We start from the raw sequence: 17,037 nt of genomic DNA on the forward strand, positions 1-17,037 counted from the left end.
ATACACAACACTCTATATACACCTATATACGATTTGCGATTTGCGATTTGCGATTTACGATTCGCGCTGCTTTTTCCTCTTTCGCTGGACTCTTTTTTTTTCGCGCTCTGCCAAAGTTTCGCGTGTTTTATTGCCGCCACTGCCCTTTCTATCCCGGTTTTTTAACTGAAATTTGTACGGTACACAAAGCACAAAAAAATAAACAAACAAAAAATATCTACGCAAAATCCGAGGGGGGGAAACTTATTAATATTTGCTGCAATTACTTAAATCGTTTGAAGCCGTCTGTTTTTTGTGTTTCGAAGTTGCCTATTTATTGACAGCCTTTGCTGAGAGGGTTACTTTGTTTTGACGAGGTGTGATTGGGCAGTTTCCAGCACTTCATAAAATGCTAATAAAAAAATACATATAATAATAATCTGTAGAAGTTATATGGGAAAATATATTTTATTTATTAAAATACTGATATATTACCTGTTAGATGATTTTATATTTACATATACTTAACTTGTGCATTTTAAGGGTGTTTAATTTAGCAATATTAGGAAAGAGGTATCTAAAGTTTTTAGGAACTAATAAAAAATAAATTTTATTTATTAAAAAACTGATATATTACCTTATAGATGATTTTATATTTACATATACTTAACTGGTGCATTTTAAAAGTTTTTAATTTAGCAATATTAGGAGAGAAGTAAAAAAAGTTTTTCAGAACTAGTAAGTCTTAAATTCTAAATGTACCTTAAATTATTTAAAAAACTCTGGTTTTTTAGACGGAATTTATAGGTAATATTTTCTTTGCCTTTGCTTAAGTAGGCTGTGACATTGATGTGTTTTTATTTTTTGTTTATGTTTTCCCACTCACCCGTTTGTCTTCCCCCAAAACACCACGTTACCTGTAACTAATGTCAACTATATTTTTTTAACATTTTTTTTGAAGTTCAAATTTCAACGAAAAAGCACTCAAGCAACGGCAGCAAAAGCAGCTAGCAAAATGGTAAGTGAAATGTATGAACCATTTGGGGGGAATGAAAAAAGAGTGGGCTGTGGGAGGCTGGGTGCTCCAAATTCAAATTACTTTCCAACTGGTCGCCCAGCTGGCTGTCCCAAGCCCAATCCCATTCCGATTCCGAGTCCCAATCTTCGGCGTGGGCGTTTTTCAAACAGGTTGGAGATTGCTCATACGCCGCATGGGCCACCCATTCAGTGTGTGTGCCGCTTGGATTTTCCGCTTTCGGTTTTTGGGCCTGAAAGTTTTCAGTTTTCTGCTTTCCATGTGCAAGATTCATGCCACAAGTGTGTGAGCGGAATTTTGAGAGTGTCAACTGCCAGCGAAATCAACTAAAACCAACTGAATTGTCATCCATCTGGCTTTTGGCTAACGAAAAAAAAAAAAAAACCGAAAAAAAAACAAACAAAAATACAATTCACGCACACTCGAATATGGTTTGCCTTGCCATATTAGACTTTATGTTAATTACCATACTAAAAATAAAAAAAAAATAGTGAGCCCGCGAAAAAACGATTTTCAAGAGTTACCAAGTGTCTGCCAAGTAGGCGTTTCAAGTCGTGTTTTGGAAAATATTCGAGTTTCGAAGAGTGTTTATCAGTGGGCGAAAGCAAAAGTGGTGGATTAAGGGCCTCGCTTTCCATATATATACCGCTGCACACACATTTTTTATATATAATATTTACCGACCTTAGGTTAAGCTAAGCCCAGAATATCTCCGTTCCGATGATATCATCCCTCGCCTTTTACACACACACAAAAATATCATCAATTTACAAAACGATTTATTCGTTGTCCGCTTAATAAAATGAGCCATATAAATCAGCCACTTTGGCGAGCCTGCTTAACCAGAAGGTTTTGAAGAGTCATCATCATTATCGTCATCATCACCAGGCCATACTATAGTAATCGTGATCGAAATAGGGATCGGGGAGAGAGTGATGGTCTCTGGACGACTGATAAACGAAATTGGTTTATTCACCCCACTAGCACCGCGGAAATAAATGCTAGTTTTGGGGCTTGGCACTTTTTCTGAGATCCCCAAGTTGTTAGACTTTGGATTGGGGATCTCTTAAGAGTTGAATGAAAAAATGTTCCGAACAACTTGATTGTCTGGCTGAGGTTTTGTTCTATAGAAACTAGGGCTTTGTAAAGTTGGCTAAACAATAAGCACATGCTTTTGATATCAGTATTTGTATGATTCATCTTAAAACCAATATATCTAGATTTTTACAGTTTGAGTGGCCTAGGATTTACCATATCCTATGTTCTGATCTCTTTCTGTTGCCATAAGTTAAGTTTTTCTATTTTCTTTAATAAATTGTACTTTCTATAAATTTGCTGAATTTATGCTATGCTTTCTTTTGTCTACACACTTATGTTAGCTGATCTGCAAATCCATTTTTATCTCTGTCTGATTTTCCTTAGGAAATTTCAAATGTGTTTTGCCATTTTAAAGCCTTGGCATAATCTGCTCCATCGATCTTCCGCAAAGTTTGCCTACAGATTGTCTTATTTATATACAATTTGCCGTATATTACAAAGCCATTTCGGCATTTCACTCACAGTTTAAATGGGATAAATGGCCATTACGTATACGCCTAGTGGGCCACGCGATGTTTAGAGTGTGTGCGGGGGATATCTGCTCATCGGGGGCTTCTGCTGCCACGAATTATCCGATCCAAGGCAATGTGTATTCCGTATACCAAATAGCATATATTCCGCTGCTCCTCGCTGATTGACAACTCTGATTGATGGCCGCACAACAATCGAGAGCACTTGATGCCACCCCCTCGAATTGCCACCCAATACCGCTGTAAATTTCGCTCTGCCTCCAATGATTCATGCATTCAATATTTTAATTATCGCCTATGAATAAACAAAAAAAAATAAATGAAAGAAACTGTGAAATTGTTTTCGACTTGTTGGCCGGTGGCCTCTGATGTATTGTTTTCATATTTATTTGTATTTTCTTTTATTTTGTTTTTCAATTGTTAGGTGCTTTTATCATTTCATCTGCTTGTATTGTTGTTGCTGTTTTACCGGGAAAAAAAATATTGGAATCGCTTGCAGTATTGCGGCAATTAACTGATAAGAAATGCAAATCGTCAACAAAAACGTAATAAACGTGAAAATTGCAATTTGAGTCGAACTGAGTGGGCAGAAGTTGGGGGACAGTGGGTTAAATGGCAACTTGGGCTTTAATCAGTTCAACTTATGGGTTCAGACTTGGTTAAGCTGGGCGAAGAAGGTCATTGAACTTTGATAATATATTTATATGATTATATGATTGTTCGATTTTCCTGGTTTAAAAAATATCAACATACCTTATGGCATTTTGTTTTATATGATTATTTTGAATTTGGGATATAATATTTTGTTGGATTCCCTGATTTAAAAAATATCCCCCACCCTACTAACAAAATTTTGTTTGTTTGCGCTGAACATTTTTCTTAATTATTTTTTGCTTCATTTTTTGTTTTATTTTTTATTTGTATTCTGGTTGTGTGGCCTTTTGTTATTGTTTTCTTTATCCAAGCAAACTCATTTGAAGTGTGCGAGAGCTGCTGCCCTTGGCCCCCTAAAAGTGCCCCCGTCTCTTTCTTTCGCCCCAGCCCCGTCTCTTTCTTTCGGCCTATATCCATCTCTCTTCCCCGTGCGTGCTTGCTTAATTCGGTTCTAACCCTAGCGATGATCTAAGTGAGACGTCGTCGAATGCAGAATGCTTGTTGCTGTTGCTACATCTGGCGCAAAACTTTAAACAAGAAAAAAGCTAACCAAAATAGAGAGAAAATGGGAGGAAATGTGCGTTTAATTGGTGCAAATTAAATTTCTCAAAATTACCATACACACACCGAAATGTAAATAAAATCGCACGAAAAACATCGATGAAAATCCTCTTGCAATTTGCGGATATTTCACTTTATTTCCATTATTTATGGCCGCCTTTTGCTGCATTTTTATGAGCAATCGGCTGCGGTTCTACTTGTAAACCATTTAAAGCGGGTGGCAACTTGGCCAACAGCCGACTTCCTTGGTGGTTCCTCAGGTGATAATGGCCCAAACGTGCTAGCCCAGTAATGTTATGGTTGGCCATAGTTGGGCATAATGGCTGAGCATGGCCAACAGAGGGGGGAAAGCAAAGTGTTGGCCCTAAAAAAATACAATTGCGGCTAATTTCAGCGGTTGCTAACAGCCAAAAAAGCCCTTGGGCTGCGCATTAGAAAACTGCATACTTTTGGGGTCAACTTTTATTTTTAAAATATCGATTTTATTGTTTGCATTTTTTGCAACTTAAATATTTTAATAATTTTAATACTTAGCTAAAAAAATAAAATTAACGTAATTAAACGTTTTTTTTTTATAAGTTTGGTAAACACAATTCATTACATATCGTTTGAGATTTTCAAGACCTTTTTCAGAAATTCACTATATAGTATAGGACAATTATTAGCTTTTAAATATTCCCATTTAAACAATTTATTATTTAGCTAACAAATAGAAAACTTCTTTTTATGAAAGTGTAATTTATATATTCATAACTATAGAGATTAAAAGGATTTCCCCTAAGAAATTCACTTTTGAAAATAGGATAATTAAAAAGAGCATTTAGAAAAAGTCAAACAATTTGAAAATATTTAAACAAAGGATTGTTTACCAGAAAAGTAGAACCAAGAACTTTCGCCTCTCACAACTTTAGTGGCAACCCCCTTGGCCAGCTCATTATTGTATAATATATTAATGTTATTATTGGTGCTGCTTTGTAAATGATTTTACGCTGATGCTCATCGTTTATTGTTGTATTATATATTGTAGTACACCCTATATATGTGTATATTTTGATATTTGCGCTGGGGCCTTTGGCATTTGGTATTGGGTTACGTAAAATCGCGCCAGCAGCTGTCTCTGCGGTTTTTGAACTTGCTGATGAGCTGAAACTCAGATGAGTCTCATCAGCCCGCTCCCAGAAAAATCGTCCAGAATTATGGTGTATTATGATATATTTGAAGTACGTGATTTTCATTTGAAATGAGCGAAATTAATGGCTTCTATCCACTGTTCTTTTTCCGTTTTTTGTTTGTTTTCAGTCGGAGCCGTCCGTCTGTCACAAGTGCAATGAGGTCATCGAGCAGCGCATCATCACGGCCCTGGGGATGACCTGGCATCCGGAGCACTTCGCCTGCAAGGACTGCCACAGGCCCATCTCGGAGGCCACCTTCAACATCCAGGCCGACGAGCCCGTCTGCTCCGACTGCTTCGTGAAGAACTACTCGGGCACCTGTTTCGGCTGCAAGCAGCCCATCTTGGAGGTAAGGTTCCATTATGATCATATTACAGATCCATATAGTAGTAAATCCCAAGGGTTTTGATCAGTTAGGACTTCGTTGTGTATCCAGTAAAGGAAAATCTTTTGGTAAATCTATGTTTATAGTTAAATACATCCTTTAATTTCATAATCAATTTAAATACTTTTCGCTTTGATTTTCATCCATTGCTGTTTTTATTAACTTTAAATATGGAAATAAAAAATTTTACAAATATAGTATTTCAAACTGCGATTTTTATATTAAATTATTTTTTTATTGACATAATTGATGTATGCTGATGATGCTTATTTATATATTTATTACCTGGATTAAAATATTTACAAATTAAATATTGAAATTTAAATGTTCTGCATAAAATATTATTATTTTATTAATTTTTAATTTTTATATGGAATAAGAATACGGAGATAGTTATTTTTACTGCACCATTCTTTTATCAGGGCACTAATATACCACGTTATAAACCTTAAACTAAAATAAATAGTATTTTTAAATTCCATATATTTGAAATATAATTTATATCATATCAAATCATTAATTGTAATCTGTCAGGTAATTTATTAAAATTTAATATTTCGGAAATTCCCTATAAGCGTGATTAGAAACGAAATGCTTTTTCTAGGGGTACAAAATTTCTAGGTACTTCCCATCTGTGTTTCCGCGCTTCTTTTTCCCTCAATAATCGCATCGTCTGTTAGCCATAAACTTAGCCGCTTTATGAGCATCGTTGTAATGAATACTGTCAACATTTACCTAGATACGCTGCGCCATAAAACCACTTGGATATCTGCTCATATGTGCTTAGTGACGATTTAATTAAGGAAGTGATTGCGGTTCGCATTTTTAGACATTTTCCAAACACGCAAGAAAGTATTTCTATTTCTATATTCGCTTAAACGTTTATGAAAGCATTCAATTTTCCACCTTTAAATCTGAAAGTCGAAACTGCACTTTTAGAACTAATAAAAATTGAAAATATTTTTAATTGCCTTCTGGAAATTTCATGCCGAAACTTTTGGCGATGCTTAAACCTTTTCATATACCATAACGAGCCATTAATTTTTCAGCTTATTAAATTGAGTATGAGTAATGATGATGAATAATCGCTTAACTCCTCCGTGTTTATTTAACAATTGTTCGGGAGAAAACCTTAACATTAGGATTTTCTATGCAAAACATAGGTTGAAATACTATTTGCATTTTATGGATGGCTAAAAATACTTTTTCCCATCAATTTTCTCTTGAAAATTATTTGGAGAGCATTTGTTATTCCACTTCTGCTGTTTAAATTTGCGCAAGGTCGGGCTGAACTCATCGTGGGTGTGTGCTCGATTGATTGGCTTTGATTATGATTATAAATATTTCTATATATGCACATTGTGTGCACTATTGGTTATGGGATGTAGCTGGGCCGTTGGCTTTGCGATTTATTGACCAGCTTGAAAGTATACTAGTGACAATTGTATTGATATTTGATTATGAATAATTATAACTATTAATAAACTACATTTACTTATAACTAATAGAGAAAATGTTGATTGCTATTCAAAAGAGCCGAATCGGACAACTACATCCTATAGCTTCCATAGAAAGGATCGAAAAAATTTGTTTTAAATGTATAGAAATTTGAACTTTGTTGTTTTTTGACAAATTAACTTCTACTCTTCTTTTAATATTTAAAAATTTTGAAGAAAAAAATTTAAAAAATCGTACGACTGTATCATATAACTACCATAAAAACGATCGGGAAATTAAAGTGAAAATATTACAAAATCCGATATATTTATTTAAGTAAAATGGAACATTATCCTTATATTTCATTAATTCGTTTTGTTCTATGCATACTTTTAGACACTTTTATAAATGTTTTCGAAACACTAAAAATTTTGTAATGTACGACTTGATGGCTAATTGCAAACTAATGCTTTTAGACTGTAATCTTAAGTTAGCTTTACGGAAATAATTAAATAAACTTTATAATAATTTAATAATATAATAAATTACATTTTTCTTGGTGATATGTTTTTAAATGGGTATTATTTAGAGATAAATCAAATATGTGTGTTCTTAAATTAAATATTTACTATGAATATGATTATTTGATTATGTCTTGTAATATTTTTCCTTATAAATTATCATATAAACAGCGCACCATCAAGGCCATGGAGCAGTCGTGGCACGAGGAGTGCTTCGTGTGCAACGGACCCTGTAAGAAGCCTCTGGTGGGCACCTCCTTCTACGAGCGGGACGGAAATCCCTACTGCCGGCCGGACTTCGAGCAGCTGTTCGCCGCCCGCTGTGCGGGATGTGGTCAGCCGATCACGGAGAACGCGATCGTGGCCCTGAACGCCAAGTGGCATCGCGAGTGCTTCAAGTGCAAGGTGATTAACCCTTAAAATAAAAAAAAAATTCCATCTATAATAATATAAATATTATATAATATCATTTCGATACCTTCAGAAGTGCGGCACTCCCATCACGGCCAGCTCCTTCGCCGTCGAGGACAACAAGCCCTTGTGCACGGCCTGCTCCGGCTAGAAATCGGGAACCATACCCCTAACCGTACCATTCACTTCGATATCCATGTATATTATCTATTCTTATGGTATTTGTAGTAATCCAATTTGTTGAACCCAATCCCCGTACCCGAGAACAAAGCAAAGGAAAGCTCGTGAAAATGGAAAATGGATTATGGAAATGGAAAATTCCAAGCCACCGGAGGAAGGAGAAATTTAATTTTTTGATGGACAGGAACATGAGAAGTGCATTCGATGGGTGGGCGGAGGTTGTTAATGCTTAATATAATTGTAATTCTCCTTAGTTGATATATATATGCCTGTCTATCTGTCACTCTCACACATTTCCCCCTCCCCAAACCACCCGCTACGATCCTCTCTTGAAATTCTCTTGATCGTTTTCGTACTGCACAAAGTATATGATAAATGGTATACAAATAAAAAAATAATCTTGAATCATTGTTGATATCTCTTACAAATAAATAAATTACAAACAATCGTCGATTATACTTTTCTGGTTGTTTGTTGGAAGCTAAAACATTTTTACGCTAGGCTTATGGAGAAATGCAAATAATGTGGTTTTATTGCTTTAGCAAATCCAATAAAATATTCTCATGAAATCGCCTTAAGCCGAAATAATAGCAGACATAAAGCAAAAATTACTTCCATTTCAGGTTTATGTTTTAGGGTCGCTTTTCCATCAGAGAAATTGTGAAAAATCAAGGAATTTTAGCTCGGTAAAATTTCAAAGACATGGTTCAAGATAGGGACTACTTTTTGGCAATGCCGTTAGTCATCCTGATCAAGAACTTATCTTCTTTATACTTTCCAATAAATACAATTTACCCATTGCTTTGCTTTGGTTTATTTCATTTCGATTTGATCTTCTACTGTCCGAGTCTGAAGTGGAGCGACAACATAAAAATCAAGAAGAACATTAAACATTAAGTACAATATTTGAAGTTAAATGTGTAACAAGCGAATGAAAGTGTTCACGCCCCTGCTGCACTTGGGACAGAGATTAGATGGCACCAGTGCACGGATCAGGCATTCCTTGCAGAAGACGTGCCCACACAAGGTGGCCACCGCCTCCTCAGGCACTTCAAGGCAAACCGGGCACAAGTAAATGTCCATGTTCTTATCGACTAGTCGCTTGAAGAAGGGATCTACGTCTTGGGTCAAGTCAATGATTGCTTCCGGCTCAGTTCCGTCGGCTACTCGGCGTGTGCTCTCCGTTTTTATTAATTTTCTTTTTTCACGTTTATTATTTGTTACTACTTTGTAAACTAAACACGCTGCTCTTATATGAACGTACAATTCTGAAGTTCCACTCAGAGTTTGCTCAAATTTCAAAACTTTCTGTTTAATTGTACATATGTTCCATATCAACACGGCCACCTTTGTTTTTTTTATGAACACTACCATCTTGGACCAAGCGATATGCCTCTTCAAGATTTATCCTAATACCTATTTCGACTATATTACTTTTCTTTTATATATTACATTTTTGTACCTGTTACTCGTAGAGTAAAATGGTATGCTAGATTCGTCGGTAAGTATTTACCAGGTAAAATAAATCGTTTCCGACCCCACAATGTATTTATATTCTTGATCCGGATCACTAGCCTAGTCGGTTTAGCCAAGTCCGCACAATTTTTACAAAATATTAAAAAATGTGGGCGCTAGACGGGGTTAAGTGGGCGTGGCACCCTGCTGAAACAAACTTGCGCTGCGCAGGAAGCCCAAGAATCTACATGCCAAGTGTCAACACTCTAGCTCTTATAGTTTCCGAGATTTCTGCGTTCATACGGACAGACGGACAGTCGGACATGGCTAGACCGACTCGGCTAGTGATCCTGATAAAGAAAATGGATTCGAAAACGCTTCCTTCTATCTGTTACATACTTTCCGCCGAATCTAGTATATCCTTTTACCCAAGAATCATTACTTTTCCAGAGAAAAAACTATTTGCCCCACTTCCGATTATACGGCACATGAGGCTTACCGAAGCGCACATAACACCCGAAAGCCCATTCGTCGGAGAGATAAAGTGCAGTGAGAAAACCAAAAATAAATAACTCATATTTTTTTTGTTGGCTCTTCCGTTAACATGGGGTTGTTGAGGAAAGACTTTTATTTAATCTAGCGGATTGTATTTTGAATGAAAGGTCATGAACTTGTCGCACCTTTCACAGTCAGTGCTCGGGAGCGTAACGATGCGATGCTGATCCATTCTGATTGTCATGGTGCTCCGCGAGGGCCTGGGGCTCTTCCTGGGAGTAGGAGTAGCAGATCCATCGTAGACCATTCCCGGAATCGGAGAGAGGTCCCTGGCGGAGTCGCGAGGCTTGGGCGAAGATCGGCGCGAGTATTTCTTGCGCTTCGCAAGCGGCGACGAGGGGGGTGTCTTGCCCTCGGATGGCGAATCACCATCGGCTGAGTTGCGAAGGGTCAGCCAACGGGGCAGCCAGCGGGACAGGCCCAGGCTTGTGGAAGCACCTTCCTGGTGGAGGTCCACTTCCTCCTCCGAGCTCTCCTGCAAGGCGCGTCTTGGCGGATTCTCCGTTTGGTTTGGTTTTTTCGGCATTTTTAAGACTGCTACTTCTCCTTCGAAAAGAAAAATGATGACTGGTCAACTTTTATCTGTGAACTATCAACACCGATTATATATATATCGTTTTAAGGAAAGGGTTTCCACCTCCTTAGTTGTACAACACTTATTTTTTCAGCTATTGTAAAATAGTAAATAAAGTTAGTTATTTATTTATTAAATAACTAACTAGATAGCTTACGAATGTACTGATAATATTGAGGTTGGCGTATATTGGCGCTAAAAGAGTGGAAACACCAGTTCTTGATAATTTTGTTTTATTTCTGGGTCCAAAAACGCCAAAACCTGTACATTTTCAGTGGATTCGTAAAAAGAAAACAAGGAGAACGGTATACGACTTTCACATACCCGTTACTCAACTAAGGGTAGCGCAAAGGAGATTTTATCGAGATTGTAGGAAGATTATGTTCTAGCATTAAAACTGTGAGAGTCACAGCGGTTTGTGGGTGCTGAATCAGAAGCTAAGGAATCCAAAATCTGTAATCCCAAAAGATCTTATGGTTTCCGAGACCATAGCGTTCACAAGGACAGACGGACTTGACTAGACCGATTCGGCTAGTGATCCTGATCAAGAACATATCTTCTTTTTTTTACTTTCTAAAAAATACAACATACCCAATGCTTTGGTTTGGTTTACTTCATTTCGATTTGATCTTCCTCCGTCCGCGTCTGAAGTGGAGCGACAACATCAAAATGTAAGCATTAAAAACCATATTTGAAGTTAGGTAAGTGACAAGCAAACGAAACTGCGCACTCTTTGCCTGCACTTGGGACAGAGTTTAGATGGCAACAAGGAACGGATCAGGCATTCCTTGCAGAAGACGTGCCCACACAAGGTGGCCACCGGCTCCTCAGGCGGTTCAAGGCAAACCGGGCATATGTACAGCTCCATTTTCTCACCGAGTAGTCGCTTAACGACGGGTTCTCCCTCTTCGGTCAAGTCAATGATAGCTTCCGGTTCAGTTCCGTCGGCTGCTCGGCGTGTGCCCTCCGTTTTCATTTCTTCACGTTTTTTTTTATTTTTTACTTTGTAAACGAAATCACGCTGTTCTTATATGAACGTATAGCTTTGAAGTTAGACCCAGGGGTTACTCTGTTCGATTGTAAATATGGGGAGTTCCATATCAACACGGCCACCTTTGGTTTTTTAATTTCATTATTTCAACAATATTACCACTCTTATGGGCGTGGTTCCCTGGTGAAATAAGCTTGCACTGCGCAAAAACCTCTAGAATCTGCACGCCAAATCCCAACTTTCTAGCCCTTACAGTTTCCGGGATCTGAGCGTTCATACGTACATACGGATAGCTAGTTCGATTGGGCTTGTGATCCTGATCAAGAATATATAGTACACACTTTATAGGGTCGGAAACGCTTCCTTCTACCTGCTAGATCCTTTCGACGAATCTAATACACCCTTTAACTGTTCGAGTTAATGGTATAATTAAATCGATTGCATGACAGATTTTTCCCTCTAAATGGAAAACTCTGGTGCCAAGTACGTGGACCTGAGTTACAAAATAAGAACCAAAACCTAATGCATGCGTCAACTATTAAAAGCAACATACCCAATGCTTTGGTTTCATTTATTTCAATCCGATTTGACCTTCTTCTGCCCGCGTCTGAAGTGGAACGACAACATTAAAGTCAAAAACGAGTTGAAAAATTAAAAACAATATTTAAGGTATATAAGTATACACGTGAACGAAACTGGTCACGCTATTCTTGCACTTGGGACAGAGTTTAGTTGGCACAAGTGCACGGACCAGGCAATCCTTGCAAAATACGTGCCCACACCGGGTGGCCACCGGCTCCTGAGGGGCGTCCAGGCAAACTGGGCACATGTAGGGATTCATGTTCTCATCGACTAGTTGCTTGATGACGGGATCATCCTCTTCGGTCAAGTCAACGATCGCTTCCGGCTGAATTCCGTCGGCTAGTCGGCGTGTGCCTTCCTTTTTCACGGGCTTCCCAACAAGAAAACCTCGCAGGGATGAAAACATTTCTTCACGTTTATTACTATTTACTTGTTTGTAAACTAAAACACGCTGATCTTATATGGACGTACAATTCGTAGGTAACTAAAGTTCAAAACGTTCTGTTTAATTTAAAATATGGTACGTTTCATATCAACACGGCCACCTTTGTTTTTATATCCGTTACTCGTAGAGTAAGAGGGTATACCAGATTTGTCGGAAAGTATGTAAGCATTTCTAAAAATCCCTATGAAGCTTTGGTTAAAATGTAGGGGAAAATGTCTTTAGCTGAGAAAGATTTTCTTGCTTTCAGGCTGGGTTGCCCTAAATGAAGGTGTATTTTTCAAAAGGAATGAGAAATGTTTTGTTTTTAAAGGCGAATTAAAGGGGATTTCCTAGAATCATTATTTTCAAGAGAAATGCCTGTCAAAAACCATTTGTCCCACTTCGGATTATACGGCACATGGGGCTTACTCGAAAGTCCCTTCGTCGGATAGATAAAATGTAGTTGCTTAAACCAAAAATAAATAATTCATATATTTTTTTTAGTTGGCTTTTTCGTTAAGACATTTATTCAATGTAGAGGAACGCCGTACAGTTTATTTTGAATGATAGGTTTTGAACTTGTCGCACCTTTCACAGTCAGTGCTCGGGAGCGAAACGGTGCTATGCTGATCCATTCTGATAGTCATGGTGCTCTGCGTGGGCCTGGGGCTCATCCTGGGAGTAGGAGAAGCAGACCCATCGTAGACCATTCCCGGAATCGGAGAGACGTCCCTGGTGGAGTCGAGAGCTCTCCTGCAAGGCGCGTCTTGGCGGATTCTCCGATGTTGGTTTGTTCGGCATTTTGGTTAAGACTGCGACTACTCCTTGCAATGAAAATTTATGACTGGTCAACTTTTATCTGTGAACTGTCAACACCGATTATATATCGTTTTAAGGAAAGGGTTTCCACCTCCTTGGTTTTACAACACTTATTTTTTCAGCTATTGGAAAATAGTAGATTAAGTTAGTTATTTATTTATTAAATCTATATATAAGCTAAATATTAGTTGAAATGTATTTTAAAATTTATAATATATAACCTTTGGCTTTTCAAATTAAAAACAGAATGTGATTTGCATTCCTAAGAATATATAAGTTTTTTTCTGCCATTCAGTACAAAATAATTAATTTAACACTTACATATTGATTTCCAATAACCATTTAAGCCAAACTAATGTTTAGATTGAATATATATTTAAATAATTGTAGCCAGAAAGAATTGATCTATTCGCGCTTAATAAAGAAATAACTGACTAATTTACTATTTTCCAATACTTGATAAAATAGCTACACTTTCTTGTCCATTTAACAATTCCAAGAAATACGAAATCAAAGCTGGGATCGAAGCATACTGTTGATTCATGCAGGGCTTTATTTGAGATATTCGTTCAAAATTAGCATTTTATTTGCACTACCAATACTTGACAATTTAGCTTTATAGTTTAGTGAAGACCAGCGGGGATAAGGATTAAGCAATTTGGAAGCTTAACAATTTGTGATATTGTCTAGGTGCTGAATGGATGGTATGGATGGAGCCTACTGGTTGTGGTGGACCCCTTCTCCCTCGGCTAGCTTATCGCCCAGGATGACGCCCAGCGATCGCATCAGAGGATCGAGCACCTGTTGCACCTGCGAACGGGACACCAGGTGCAGCGCGTCCAGCAAGGCCCGATGCAGTTGCTCCTCGTCGATTCCCTGTTGGGTGGCAGTATCCCCAATCGCGAGACCCCGATCTCCAGGGCCCCCAGAGGGCAGCATGCTCAGGGAACTGGTGGTGGTGATCCCATCGCCGGCCATCTGTATTTGAGTTTGCATATCGTCGCCGCCAAGGGATTGCGGTTCCAGATCGTAGGGCAGTTCCACGCCACCAGTCGTTGGAGCTCCCGTTGCTCCGGTGGTCACATTTGGAGAGTTCCTCGGGCGACGCACCCGATGGCGCTTCTCCGCCTGCTGACGCTCCTTGGGCACCAGACGCGGTTCGTACAGCTTGAGATCATTCAGGCACATCTTGAGATCGTAGCGCTCGTGGCAGCGCAGCTTCTCCTGCCTGGGCTGAGTTGGTGCTCTTGGGGGACTCGATAGCTTCTTCCTCTTTTTAATGGTGCTGGTGGTCACCTGGTGACCCTGATGCTTGTGCAGACGCCTCAACGCCTCGCGGGCCAACTTGAAGCGCTCCTCCTGCATGTCCTCGATGAAGCTGAGGAACCGGGTGCACCGCTCCTGCAGACACTCCACCACCGGATCATGGCGATCCAGCATCCCCTTGTCCAGGCAGCAGTTGGTCATCGTGTAGATCATCTCGATGAGGGCGCTCAGTTTCTGGGGCACCTTCTCGAGCAGAAAGTAGCGGAGCTGTCTCTGATAGGTCTGGATGGACTGCTGCATCAGTCCGTAGACGCAGACGACCCTCTGGCAGGCCTCGTTGGAGGTGGCGCTATTGAAGCTGGCCACCGCCGTGAAGCGCACATCGTCGATCATCCCCTTCAGCGGGTAGAGGAAGTTCCTCGAGAAGCGGACGCAGAACTCGAAGGCATTCCGCTGGCGCTTCTGGCGCTCCTGGGCACTGCAATGGGGCACCTGGAGCTGCAGCAGACTGTTCTGCAGCTTGTCCAGCGCACTGATGATACGCTCCTGCGTGAGGGTGATCTTGTTGTAGATTGCCAGCTTCTCGAACTTCAGATCCTCCAGGGATTTGCTGTAGACCACCAGGGGCTTGGGTTTGCGTCGCTTGATGGGTGGGGCCACTGCCTCCTTGAAAGGATTGGGAGGATTTGGTGGATTCAGAGGGCTTGGAGCCACCTCATCGCCACCGCCTGTCACTCTGGCAAGACGTCGGGTCCTTGGGTTGGAGGGTTTCGGATTTCCCTTGGCCCCAGCATTGGTTCTGCGGATCTTGTTGGACTTCTGGCCACCACCACCCAACACTGTCTGCCTTGGGTTGCCCCTCCTGGAGTTCGATGGCTTGCGTGGCTCCTGGGGGGGCACCTGATCCTCCATCTCCGATCTCTGCGAGGTGTACCGCATGGGCGAGAGACTCCTGAGCAGGCTGATCCGGTGAGGTCGCCTCTCCAATTCCACGAAGCATGGCTGGTCGGGATTATTCCTGGCCGGGTCTCGATCATCCGAATCGGTCGGCTCGTAGGTGGGTCGTGGCTCTACGTAGCGCAGGTAGCCCTGCCGATCCGCATACTCGTGCTCCAGATCGCTGTCCTCCAGGTAGAAGGGGGTCAGTGGCTCGGGTTCCATGCTGTCATGCTGCTCCATGAACTGGTAGGCGGAGAAGGGCGTGGCATTCTGGGCCTGGCAAACATTCACCTTGATGGCCTGCGACGTCATCGCCGAGGGCATGATGTCCGCCCACCTGGGCTGCGGTGTGAAGTAATCCTCGAAGGACACCTGAGCCACATCGGCCATGGAGCTATCGCCCCCTTCCTCCCGCGACTGCGTCTCCTGGTGGGTCTTCCTCTGCTGCTGCTCCTGCCGCCTCCTCCCAGCCCAATTCCTTCTTTTTGGACTAGGTGGTCGCGGTGTGGCCTCGGGACTAGGTGGACACGACCCACCACCCAGGCTCTGCAGCTCCGCGCAGACCTCCCGATGCAGCTCCTCCAACCTCTCGAAGGTATGGCCACTGTGCACGGCCTCCACATGACGATTTCTTGGCAATCTACCTGCGGCACTCTTTTTCCTGCCCTGCCTGGATTTTGCCTTCATTTTCCTCGGTGATTCAGCACCACCGCAGAGTCGCGGTGAAGCTGGGTATGAGGGTGTTGCGATCACCCCACCGCAACCATCATCGTCCTCCTCATCGGCATCCTCATTGCAGATGGACTCCAAGTCGAGGGACAGCTGGGTGACCACGTCCAGGTCGCGGGAGGTCACCATGCTGGTCACATCCTGACCGGGACGACGAACCTTGCAGAAGCGCGGCATGCTAGGCACATGGGATCGACCCATTTCCCGTTGGCGCTTCAACTGGGCCAATTCGGCGCCCCTCATGGCGTTATGGCGCCTCACCGCATTCGGAATCGATTCCGGATCAGGGAACTAGGTAATATATAATAAGGATTCCGAAAAGCAACACCCATCCGTAGATCCTTTATCCCCAAACTTACCTGAAACTCAAAGTTTTTACCCCTACCAACGTTCTCCGATTCGAAATTGCAGCCGTACATATCTTGGTAGTTCATCTTCCTTCAACTTTCCTTCTATTCGGAGTGGATTTGTTACCTTTTGTCCAGTCTATTTCAAGTCCTTACGCATCTATTTCTTAGTGGGTTTATGTCTTAAGGCGATGTTATTACCGGATTAAATTTTGTACTGATTGTTTTTCCAAATAAAAATTCAAAAAGGCCTGGGATACGCTTTCTGTTGATAGGTTTTGCATGAATGTTCCGATCGACCTAATTTTTTTCGAAGTCTCTAGTCTGTCTTTTCATTGAGCTTTACCCAAAACTGACGACTTTTGTCGCACAGCTCTGTTGGATGGGTTTTTAAAGGTAAATTGGTAAAATTGCACTAGTTTTTCTTGAATTGTTTTTCAATTAAGTAAGCC

At 40.7% G+C, this 17,037-nt stretch overlaps 3 protein-coding genes across 5 annotated transcripts; 1 reads left to right on the top strand and 2 right to left on the bottom strand.

The window, feature by feature from the left end:
• The first annotated feature begins 35 nt into the window (after positions 1-35).
• On the top strand, positions 36-8,309 carry LOC119556981 (transforming growth factor beta-1-induced transcript 1 protein). Of its 3 annotated transcripts, XM_037869502.1 has the most exons (6): positions 36-174; positions 941-997; positions 5,098-5,319; positions 7,485-7,718; positions 7,798-7,899; positions 7,953-8,309. In XM_037869502.1, exons 2-5 carry the CDS (start codon positions 995-997, stop codon positions 7,873-7,875), a joined length of 537 nt encoding a protein of 178 aa, XP_037725430.1. In that variant the 5' UTR covers positions 36-174; positions 941-994; the 3' UTR covers positions 7,876-7,899; positions 7,953-8,309. The 3 variants fall into 3 exon arrangements, with proteins under 3 accessions (XP_037725430.1, XP_037725428.1, XP_037725429.1); XM_037869500.1 differs by having other exon boundaries at positions 7,798-8,309; XM_037869501.1 differs by having other exon boundaries at positions 47-179; positions 7,798-8,309.
• A 1,652-nt stretch (positions 8,310-9,961) lies between these two features.
• On the bottom strand, positions 9,962-11,464 carry LOC119557961. The gene is made up of 2 exons (XM_037871004.1): positions 11,365-11,464; positions 9,962-10,460 (listed from the first exon to the last, which is right to left on the bottom strand). The coding sequence occupies exons 1-2, from the start codon at positions 11,462-11,464 to the stop codon at positions 9,991-9,993; spliced, it is 570 nt and encodes a 189-aa protein (XP_037726932.1). The 3' UTR covers positions 9,962-9,990.
• A 2,391-nt stretch (positions 11,465-13,855) lies between these two features.
• On the bottom strand, positions 13,856-16,920 carry LOC119556653. Its single transcript, XM_037868992.1, has 2 exons — positions 16,598-16,920; positions 13,856-16,529 (listed from the first exon to the last, which is right to left on the bottom strand). Exons 1-2 carry the CDS (start codon positions 16,670-16,672, stop codon positions 14,022-14,024), a joined length of 2,583 nt encoding a protein of 860 aa, XP_037724920.1. The 5' UTR covers positions 16,673-16,920; the 3' UTR covers positions 13,856-14,021.
• Positions 16,921-17,037: the final 117 nt, after the last annotated feature.

This window comes from Drosophila subpulchrella, chromosome X, assembly GCF_014743375.2.
Source record: "Drosophila subpulchrella strain 33 F10 #4 breed RU33 chromosome X, RU_Dsub_v1.1 Primary Assembly, whole genome shotgun sequence".
Classification (NCBI taxonomy): domain Eukaryota; kingdom Metazoa; phylum Arthropoda; class Insecta; order Diptera; family Drosophilidae; genus Drosophila; species Drosophila subpulchrella.

Coding starts and splice junctions, on each gene's coding strand:
- LOC119556981 (XM_037869500.1), top strand. Junction 5,320..7,484: donor GCAAGCAGCCCATCTTGGAG/GTAAGGTTCCAT, acceptor TCATATAAACAG/CGCACCATCAAGGCCATGGA. Junction 7,719..7,797: donor GCGAGTGCTTCAAGTGCAAG/GTGATTAACCCT, acceptor CGATACCTTCAG/AAGTGCGGCACTCCCATCAC.
- LOC119556653 (XM_037868992.1), bottom strand. CDS start 16,672: ATGAACTACCAAGATATGTACGGCTGCAATTTCGAATCGGAGAACGTT. Junction 16,530..16,597: donor GTAAAAACTTTGAGTTTCAG/GTAAGTTTGGGG, acceptor TATATTACCTAG/TTCCCTGATCCGGAATCGAT.
- LOC119557961 (XM_037871004.1), bottom strand. CDS start 11,464: ATGAAAACGGAGGGCACACGCCGAGCAGCCGACGGAACTGAACCGGAA. Junction 10,461..11,364: donor CGTCGTTAAGCGACTACTCG/GTGAGAAAATGG, acceptor TTCTTTTCGAAG/GAGAAGTAGCAGTCTTAAAA.